General features: G+C 41.0%; 2 protein-coding genes across 2 annotated transcripts; both read left to right on the top strand.

Moving 5' to 3' along the window:
* The first annotated feature begins 3 nt into the window (after positions 1–3).
* On the top strand, positions 4–3242 carry ndufb6 (NADH:ubiquinone oxidoreductase subunit B). Its single transcript, XM_083765230.1, has 4 exons — positions 4–279; positions 505–597; positions 987–1031; positions 3093–3242. Exons 1-4 carry the CDS (start codon positions 100–102, stop codon positions 3156–3158), a joined length of 384 nt encoding a protein of 127 aa, XP_083621356.1. The 5' UTR covers positions 4–99; the 3' UTR covers positions 3159–3242.
* Positions 3243–4025: 783 nt separating this feature from the next.
* toporsa (topoisomerase I binding, arginine/serine-rich a) lies at positions 4026–9201 on the top strand. Its single transcript, XM_083764892.1, has 2 exons — positions 4026–4187; positions 5987–9201. The coding sequence occupies exon 2, from the start codon at positions 5990–5992 to the stop codon at positions 8549–8551; it is 2562 nt and encodes an 853-aa protein (XP_083621018.1). The 5' UTR covers positions 4026–4187; positions 5987–5989; the 3' UTR covers positions 8552–9201.
* The last annotated feature ends 1335 nt before the right edge of the window (positions 9202–10536 follow it).

Here is a 10536-nt window from a genome sequence, read left to right as displayed (position 1 = left end):
TTCTTCGTGGTTGTATTTCTGGAAGTGTGTCCTCCATGGTGTCATTGTAGTAGCTACTGAGGTTGAATATCGAGAGATAAACAACAATATCGTAGCATCATGTCTGGGTACACAGCAGATGAGAAGCTCCGCATGGAGCAGCTCATAAAGCTGAGAAGACAATGGCTGAAGGACCAGGAGCTGAGTGCACGGGAGCCCGTGATTCAACCTAAAGCTGCGGGCGCAATCGAGAGATTCTGGGGTAACTTTCTGCAACCCAAGTCTATGTGGAGGCTTTATGTGAGTAATACTGAGTATAGTACATAATAATACTCGACTATACGTACGTAATAATAATAATAATAATCATCTGTGCTGCGCATACTACTGTATCTACATTGTAATACACTGATACCAAAGTAACTAATATTCACAACAATTGAAATAATATTTTCACATATGAATATTTAAGAGTTTGCCTGAAACATTCAGTTGTTGAATATGACATTTGGTTTCTCTTTTCAGACCTACAAGGCATACACAGGTGGAGTGTTTGCATTGACGCGTCTTTTGATACCTGCATGGGTTGTTCACTACTATGTGAAATACCATGTTGCTGTAAGTGAAGATAAATGGTTGACATTCAGAAAATAAGTACATTTTGAGAAACAATCATTTGTAATGTAGATATGACTTCACAGGTAGAGGCATTCTGTCTAATAAGTTAAGAAGATTGTATTACTTTAGTGTGCTGCTCCCTTTAAGAACAGGAAAATGCAGCATTTAAGCTATATCATGATATTACGCTAATCAATACACAGATGATATCATGTCTCAATAATATCCATACTATAAGCTCTACTATAAGGTAGCTAGGGATATGGTGTATATTGCATACTGTCAATAAATGTACAATGTAGTTAGTGTGTTGCAGAACAGGAGTTTGAGTGTTGGGGAGCTCAGATTGTTTTGCATGTTACAATTAAAAATATTGTTGTCTCTTACAGAAAAGGCCCTACGGTATTGTGGATCTCAAACCCAGACTTTTCCCTGTAAGTACACCATTGTTCTTACTATCAAATACATGATCCATCAAACACTTAACATTGCTTTAACTTTAAGTCCTATCATGTCATATTGGTGACATACCGTATATTTCCTTCTATATTCTTACTCAAATAGCCGCCGCCCACTACCTAATAACAGCCCAGGTTCTGACACTATCTTGCTTAATAACCGCCTCGTCCCTATAAACGCCCATGGGCCCTTATTTGCAAACGTACAGTAGTCAGTTTATTTATATTTTGTTGAATGATGGTGCACAGAAAATAGAAGATCTACAAGCTCCAATAAGTTTCAGCATGTTGTGAGCTTGCCACTGTAACAATGTTACGTTTGTAGCTCCCCCTTCACGCAACCCTATCGGGGTTTTGAATGACACTTCCAGAACACAACGAGGTTGTGGCCTTCGACTCTGGAAGGTGTTTTCACTTTATTGCATTTTCACCTCCTGAAAACAACGTTCTCGTCTAAAGGGACACCAGCAAGCGATACTTTATTTTGCCGTTGCGTTTTCTATGAATACCATTCTCGTGTAAAGAGTCAAAGACCACCTTAGAGTACATTGTGCTTCAGTATGTTGACAAGCTTCATGGAGATGCAAATTTTCCTTTCCAGCTCGATTTGGTACCTGCCCACAGAGCCAAAACTACTAGTAATTAGTGCACTGACCATGGTATTACTGTGCTTATCTGACCAGCCAACTGGCCTGACCTGAACCCCACAGAGAATCTCTAGGTTGTATTGTCAAGAGGAAGGTGTGAGACATAAGACTCAACAATACAAATTAATTTACGGCTTAATTTGGGCTTCCATAACACCTCAACAGTGCCAGGCTGATCACCTCCATGCCACGCCCCATTGATGAAATAATTTGTTCAAAAGTAGCCCAGACCAAGTTTTGACTACATACATTATACTTTTCAGATGATCGACATTTCTCGTTTAAACAAAACATTTTTTTTAGTAGTCTCGTGAAATATTCTAATTCATTGAGATAGGATTTTTTGATTTTCATGAGCTGTACGCCATAATCATCTAGATTAAAACAAAAAAAGGTTTTAAATACTTCACTTTATTATGCACAATGAATTGAGAATATATGAAAGAATTATATTACAGAAGAAAATTAACTTTTACAAAAATATTCTAATTCATTGAGGTGTGTGTGTGTGTGTGTGTGTGTGTGTGTGTGTGTGTGTGTGTGTGTGTTGTATGCTTGAGTGTTCTTGTTTATTGTTAATTTTAGTATTTTCATTTGGTTATTCATTTTAATTATGAGTGAGGTGGAAAGTCAATAAATCAATCACTATTTGAGGTATTTATACAAAAGAAGGAAGTTTAGTGAAAAACTTATCGGGTCGGTAGGACCCGATAAGTTTTTCACTAAACTTCTTCCTACTCCTTTTTCAAACACAAATATAAGTTAAGGATTATGTAAGATTATAATTTTTTGGAAAGATTTTCTTTCATTGTTAAATAACATGATTTTCCTTTATTTGTCTTTTATCATTTTTTAATATGTTCGAAATAAATGAAAATGGAAAAAGGTTAGTGATTAGTGTACTTTTCTAAAAGGTTGTGTGGGAAATATTGCATACAATTTCTCAGATCTGTCCAAGCAACAACAACACAGATTTGCTGCACGCACAGCAATGGCTATTTTAGATAACTAACATGACAGCTAGTTCAACTATTTGTGTGTGGCCATATATTTGCACAAACTACATACAGAGCGGTGTCGTAGAATGGCAGTCCTTCCAATAGATATTGAGATATTTGTATGCAATTGGAACATTTTTACCTTATGTTGGAGGAAGGACCACCTGGTCACCAAATCCACTAGGGCTCAAATTCACTTTATCCTCCTTTGAGCATGATCAAATGTCATGGCAATCAAGCCAACTGGTAGTTTTTGTGTTATCTTTATTAAAGTGGTGGACACCTGGACGGAATGGATGGGATGTACTGACCGATCAACAACCATCCAAAAAGGAAGACACAGAAAATTTAACACACATTTAACCATTTCATTCTTCTGTCTTTGTGGTCAGGGTGACACCATTTTGGAGACCGGTGAAGTTGTTCCAGATCTCCCTGAGAGCCATGGCCACCACTGATCAAATAAACATCAAATCAATATTTCTATAATGTCTTGTAAAAACTGTGTATATGTTAATTAAAATTAAAATATGTACAAAATGCCCTGTGTCAGCTGTAGCCTTTTCTTTCTTTTTTCTTTTGCAATTTACTGTAGTATTACGGGGTATTACCAACAACCAAAGCTAAGGGGATTGCATGATGCAGCTGCTAAAAACTGGGAGTTGAAGAGGCATTTTAAAAAGCTGCTGAGGACATCACGGAGAGAAGTAGCCTATAATTTTTAGATTAATAAAAGAAAGCTATACATGACCCCCAGAAGACGTAACGTCAATATTTAAGTTGTGCCACTGCCAGTCACGACTTTGTGTGGGAATAGAAAGTGATTTATGAGATAATGTATATTGCTATAGTGTTGATGTCTTGTATATTATTGTATGTCTTTAAATGTCGCCATGAATTCAATACACCTCAATGGAAAGTTATCATTTTGCACCATTGTATACAAAGTCCTACAAGTTACAACCACTGTAGGCCTACTATTTTATTTATAAAAACTCAATCAAAACAAACAATTCAAGCGCTCACTTTTTGTTTGATTGATTGAAATATGTATTAACAGTTTGCAGAATTACAGTACATTTCAAGCACAAACTCAATACAAAGACTGTTAACTGTGAGTGGACGACCCAATTAAGCATTACACTTGTTTACAACAGGGTCCACCATGTTCATCAAATGCACACGAGATAAACAGAAGGGGCGCCATAGAGTTATAAGGGTAGTGGTAATGCAACGAATCAACGATTATGGAAAAGAAGAAGACTGCAGAAGCTCACGGTTCAGTCACAGCGCCCCCAGTGGTGTTTTGTACAACAAATGGTGGACGTACTCTGTCCCAAACAAACAAATCTCACATTTTGCTCTTCCAAGGAGCATAGTGCGTTTCCATTCCCAGAAAACGATGTTCGTGTAAAGATGACGAAGATGTTTCTGGAAAGGAACAATTCAAAAGCTTCTATTCGTAGAATCGTTTAAGGATTTCAGAGGTAAGGCTATAGAATTAGAACTTTATACCCTGGACCGGTTAGCTAACGTGAACGATCGAGGCCTCCGGATCGAACTCCTGGTTAATGTAACCATACTAGAGACTAATATAGTTTTAATTTATGAACATCTGTATTACATAAAGGCCTTGGCGATGGATTGACGGTTCGCTAGTAGCGATGGGAGAGCTAAACGAAAGAACATGGAATGAATCCCTGCGACCGAATTAGCTACATTAGCTAAAGGAAAATATCGATACTGTCTTAAAAGAAGGGCTCCGTTTAAACTTAACTATGTCAAACAAACAACAACGTTTAAATGAACGTTCAATTTTGTACACTACAGTGATAAATGTAGCGAGTGAAGTGATTTAAAACGGAAATGCCAAGCTCTGCTGGCTCGGGCTATGTGGTAAACAATAACTACCATCTTATTTATATCCTATGTAGCAAGTAGCCTAGCACTGTAGCACGTACCGTCTTACTTACTCAGTCGATTTATTTATTTAAGCTATACAACTTTAATGTTATCTTGCTAGTGTACATGTTAGTTACTAAACTATAGCCCCAATATGTCTATTGCTAAACATACCAAAGCACTAGACTGTTCCAGACAGTGCTATTTCACTCAGGTTTTAACATGTTTATGGCATCATGTACATTACACGTGCGATATATGCAGGGTAAACTAAACTGCTTATATAATTTACTTCTAACATCAAATAAATAATAAATATACAGTGCTATTGTTCAGTCATCCCACTTTCAAATGCAAATATCAACATTTAAAAAGTTGGCTAAATAAAACCTCTTGAATACTGACGGTAACATTAGATTCCCAGGGTGGTTTCTTTCCAGCTCAGCTGGCATGCTGGAAGAAACATTTTGGACCTGATGTCATGATGACACTATATTTGGGCGTAGCTTCTTTGGGAACTCCTTATATGTTTATGGCTAAAGGCTCATACATAGTCTGGATTTTCGGTGGTGGGGTGACCACCGAACTACAACATGACGTCACGAGCCGCGGTGAAGAGCAAACCACCACCACCGCTCCAGCCCTTCTCTCTGTTTTTACTCACCACCACCACTCAACGTTATTTCAGCTCCGGTGGTGAGGTGACCACCGGAGCGGTGGTCACCTCACCACCGAAAATCCAGACTATGAATAGGCCTTTAGTCGTGTTGACATCAGTGTGATGTCAGAGGTCTGCCAGAAGGTACTCCCTTAACCCATTCTGACCTGAGATCAGATTCATATGAGGTTTCCACTGGACACACACTGGTCTGATGAACCCATTCTGACCTGAGATCAGATTCTAAAAATGTCAGTCGTTCTTCGATTTTATTCAAAAATAGCAGATCTACAAGCTCGTATCGCGCCACTCGGTGGCGCGATATGAGCTTGTAGATCTGCTATTTTTCAATAGATAAAGCATAACATGATGCTAACACCAAAATGGGTGCCCGGTCAGAATGGGTTAAGCCAGTTTTAATATATATCAGATGTGTTTTATATAGGTCTTCATAGAAATACCAACAACAATCCTACATTCATTAGTCAGACAAACCCGTGCTGCGGGTTAAAAATCACCCGTGGCTCCCGACATGCGTGGCGGGTTAAAAATCACCCGTGGCTTCCTTTGAGATTAGGGTTTGGGGGGGGGGGGGGTGTCTGATTCATGGTGTGTCTGACTGTTGGTATGTCTAACTAAACGCATGCACCTGTTTTTTATTAACTCTTTCAAACTGCCAAGTGTTTTAATTTAAACCTAATCCATCTTTTTTCTTTGTTATTTAAGATAATGGCAACGACCAGGCTTGCCCTGCGGCGGTCTCGGAAGAGTACCCAGAGAAAAACTTCAGAGTCCTCGGAACCTTCTCCAGACTCCAAGTGCCCCATCTGTCTAGATGTCTTCAACAACATGTCTTACCTGGACCTCTGTCTGCACAAGTTCTGCTTCCGCTGCATCCATGAGTGGTCCAAGAACAAAGCAGAGTGTCCACTATGCAAACAGCCATTCAACTCCATCTACCATAGCATCAAGTCGGAGAAAGACTTTAAGAAATACGACCTGCGACAATCAGACAATGGTTCTTTTGGGTCTTTTGGCGGTGTACGCTTCAGATACCGGAGCACACTGACTGGTTTGCGTCGGCAGCAGTCCCAGAGTCGAACATCCCCCCCTCCAGATAACGGTGTGATGTTTGAGAATTTGTCTCTTTCCCGTCCATTACAGGATCAGGAGCACATGCAGCGCAACCTTCGGCACATGGTGGCAAGGCTGGCGGCCAGGAGAAGAGCTGCCAGTGAGGGCAGGGCAGTACGCCAACTCAGAGAGCACGAGATGGTGACATTCAGGAGGGAGTTGTACCGGCGCGGGGTGAGGGTTCGGAGTGTGCGCGATGGGGGCCGCTCCAGAGACACCTCGGCTGAGTTCTACCAAAGGAATCCTGCCTGCCTGCACAGACTTATACCCTGGTTGAAGAGAGAGCTCATGGTTTTGTATGGTGCCCACGGCTCACTGGTGAATATCGTTCAACACATCATCATGTCACGCATCACTCGCCATGACATGGAGGATGGTGCTATCCAGGAAGAGCTCAGGCCCTTCCTCCAAGGCCGCACGGAGCACTTCTTGCATGAGTTCATCAGCTTCGCCAAGTCACCCTTCAACATGGAGGCCTATGACCAGCACGCCACGTACGACCTTCCTGCACCTTCTTCCAATGAAGACACCAGCTCCACCTCATCAGTGATAGCCATCTCAGAGGACGAGCAAGACTCTACTGTAGAGCTGGACCCTCCGGGAGACTCCTTATACACCAGCGGTGGAGCTTTAAGTGAGTCAGCCTGGGATGATGAGACTCCTGGGCCATCATACTCCACCATGGTGTGTCTGGAGTCAAGCAGGTCTCAGCCACTCTCTATCCTGGATTCAGACAGCAGCTCAGAGGAAGAGGGAGGGCAGGGGGAGACAATGCAGGAGTGCAGGGCTCCTTCAAAACAGGAAAGTCCTCAACATGCAATCTGTTCATCTCCTCTGGGGAAAGGCCTTCAAAATGGAGGTTTGTCTTCTGACGATGATGACAGTGACTGTGTCATTGTAGGGTTTGTCAAGCCAGTGAGAGAGAGAACGCCAGAGTTGGTTCAACTCTCCTCTAACTCCTCTGAAGAGGAATCGCCAGCCCACCAAACGACTGAAGAAGTGCCTATGCTTCCTCAACACATCCGCTTCATGAGTGTCAGTCCTCCGGCTTCACCGTGTGGAGAACAGCAGTCCAGGCAGTCAGAGAGTACAGAACAAGGGCATAATCAAATTGGGTCAAGAGAAAGATGCAGTAACCCCACTGTGATTCAACAGAAGTTATCCAATAGATCGTCAGAGACGCGATGCAGTAGACCATCAGAAAGGAGAAGCAGAGACCGCCAGGACAGGAACAGCAGAGGAACTCGTTACTCTAGATCTAGAGAAAGGCAGAGGTCAAGAAGCAAAGACCGGAGGAGGCGGTCTAAGAGTAGAGACTGGAGTCGCAGCAGAGGTAGTAGGCATTCTCCTTCCAGAAGCAGAGACCGCTGCTCACACCCAAGAGGGAATAGTAGGGATAGAAAGATGGATGGTAATCACAATGGTGCGACTCTTTACACTGACCGGAGGTCCTACTATTCCAGTTGCCACAGCAGGAGCTCCAACCGGCGGTCTAGGAGCCGCAGTCAGGGTCGGGAATGCTCTTACTCTCGAGATAAGCATTCCCGACATCCCCATTCTGTAAGCCAGTCGCCTTCTGCAAAAAGGAAGTCCCGCCATGACAAGCCTGGGGGAAAGAGGAAGTACAAAACAAGACACCTGGAGGAGCCCACCAAAGAATTTCCTTCCGAATTGCATCCTGAGCCAGATTCATCCACTACCTCATGTTCAAAAGAGAAGAAGAGCAAGAGCAGACATCATCATAAAAAAAAGGAAAAGTCAAGGAAAAAGAGTAGAAGTCCCAGTGTGGAGATTGTTTATGATGGAAGCTCATCTGAAAAAACCATGAGGCACCATAAGAAAAAGAAGAAGCACAAGAAGAAGAGCAAAAAACACAAGAGTAAGGAGCGAACGGGAAAACACTCGTCCACTGTCATCACTATTGACAGTGACAGCGATCATCCTGCCAATGACTGTATTGTCACCCAGGCCAGCAGTGATAACGAGGACAACCGTCTCAACCCTGCAGACTCTACAGTTCTAGAGTCTATGACAGGCAAAATGGAAAGGCAGACTTTGACAGTGGGGGTGAAGGTGAACACAGATTCTAAACCAGAGTCTGAACTTTTCAAACAAAGTTGTGTTCCTTGTGTTGCGGGTGAAACTGTGGAAGATTAATTTAACGCTGCCATTTAGTTTTTGCCTTTACTCTCAGTTCTATTGAACATATTACAAAGATGTGGCCAAAATAAATATGCATGGGCTGTTTGGTTTTCTTACATCGTCATGACTTTTGTATTTTCTAGAGGCAGTTAACCTCCATGTTAAATTGTGTTTTTTTTTTTAACTAGAGATTTTGTTTTGTATCAACTAATTTGGGGCAAAACATTGAAAAACACTTATAATATAGTATACATAATATTTTCTCAGGGATGACGGTATGATGGTTTTCTTTTTACTTTTGCGCCAGCACAGATCAACCCAGATGTGCTGAATGCCATTCTATGTGAGAAAGTTCTGTTAAAACTCAAACTAGTGCTGCTTGATGTACTGCACTGCAGTGCATAGATTCTTAAATCATCAGTGAAGCCCAATAATTCTAATATTTTCCTAAACTAGGTCTTTGGAATTTGGTGCTATGACATTCTCTCCCATAAAAGAATGACACATCAGGGATAAATTAAGCCACATTCTTGAGACCAAACTGGCTCTAGCTGCTGCTCATGGTTATTAATCACTGTTATATTTACAACTGATTGCTTTTGGAATTACTACTTTTATGATTTATTGCTGTATTTAAGTAATAAATGGTCAACTGTCTGCAGTTTAACTTCCAGTTCTATTAATAATTATATTTATATTCCCAATGATTGTATTTGTAGAGGTAGAAGTGGGTAGATCCTGGTATTGTCTTCCTTCATATTAATGCTTCTTGGCTCATGTAGTTGTTACATCCCCACCAAAGAGGTGAATCCTTGATCTCATTCCATGCTAGAAGACTTTCTGATCTTTATTTGTAGTTAACACCCACCAAAGAGGTCCAGGTGTTATGATGTGCAAAAGTGCACTATTGGCTATTTCCCCTGATATAAGCCCTCAATGGGGGTTGGGTTTTTGTGCTAATTCGCTTATTTCCTTCGAAATAAGTAGTAAAGTGTGCCGCTTGGGATACTATTTACATTATGAAGAGAGGATATATACAAAAAATATATTTTTTGAGCGATGGAAATAAGCAAATTAGCACAATAATTAACACCCCAATGCCCCATTCAATTCAATTCATTGAGGGCTTATGGTAGGGGAAATAGCCTGCGCTTTTGCACAAAATAACACGGTCTCTTTGGTTGGGACATAACTACAAATAAAAGAAAGCCTTCTAGCATGGAATTATCCTTTAAGCCTATATATGGCCATAGGCCTGTTGTGACAGTCTCATGATGTGGTTGCCACGACGCGAGTCTCACTTGCAAATTAACCAAGTTGGTACAACACATGGATGTGGAGCTGACTATCATCACCTGGATCTCCATATATGAAGATCACGACACTGACCTCATCAAACATTGAGGATATATTGTAGCAGCCAGCCATACATGGTTTGATGTACTAGACCTGCATAATGAGCCAGCCATCTGACCTCACTGACACCAGATTAATAGTTTAACTCCTGCGTCTCAACAGTGCCATATTAAGAAGCTCTGTTGTTTCAGCGACATCGCCCTCAGGCGTTTTACTGGTATATATATTTTAATCCACAGTACACGTGCATTCATTATAGATCAGTAATCAGTGTCAAAACCAAAACATTAAACACAAACATCACTATAAGTAATCTGGAGGAGTATCATGCTAATTGCTAGAAGAAGCTGTCATTGAATCAAACCTTGATTATTGATAGGCCTACTATTCCTCTTTGGTACAGCCCATAATCCAACTCACCCTCATTCTTGAATTCTTTATTTAGTTTTTACTGAGAATAGGGTTAGAAATAAGTTTAGGGTTAGGCATAGTTTTACTGGGGTTAAGTTTAGGAATAAAGTTACGATTAACCGTTTAAACATAATTTAGTTTAGAATACAATGTTTACAAATACAACTGAAGTTCACAAACTGAAACTGTACCGGATGGGGTTTTTTCGTAGTAAAATATTTTCAGAGTAACAC

The sequence above is a fragment of the Protomyctophum parallelum genome (assembly GCF_964188405.1).
Source record: "Protomyctophum parallelum genome assembly, chromosome: 5".
NCBI lineage: Eukaryota > Metazoa > Chordata > Actinopteri > Myctophiformes > Myctophidae > Protomyctophum > Protomyctophum parallelum.
Note: the sequence above shows the minus strand (reverse complement) of the source record. Positions and strands in the feature narration are given on the sequence as shown.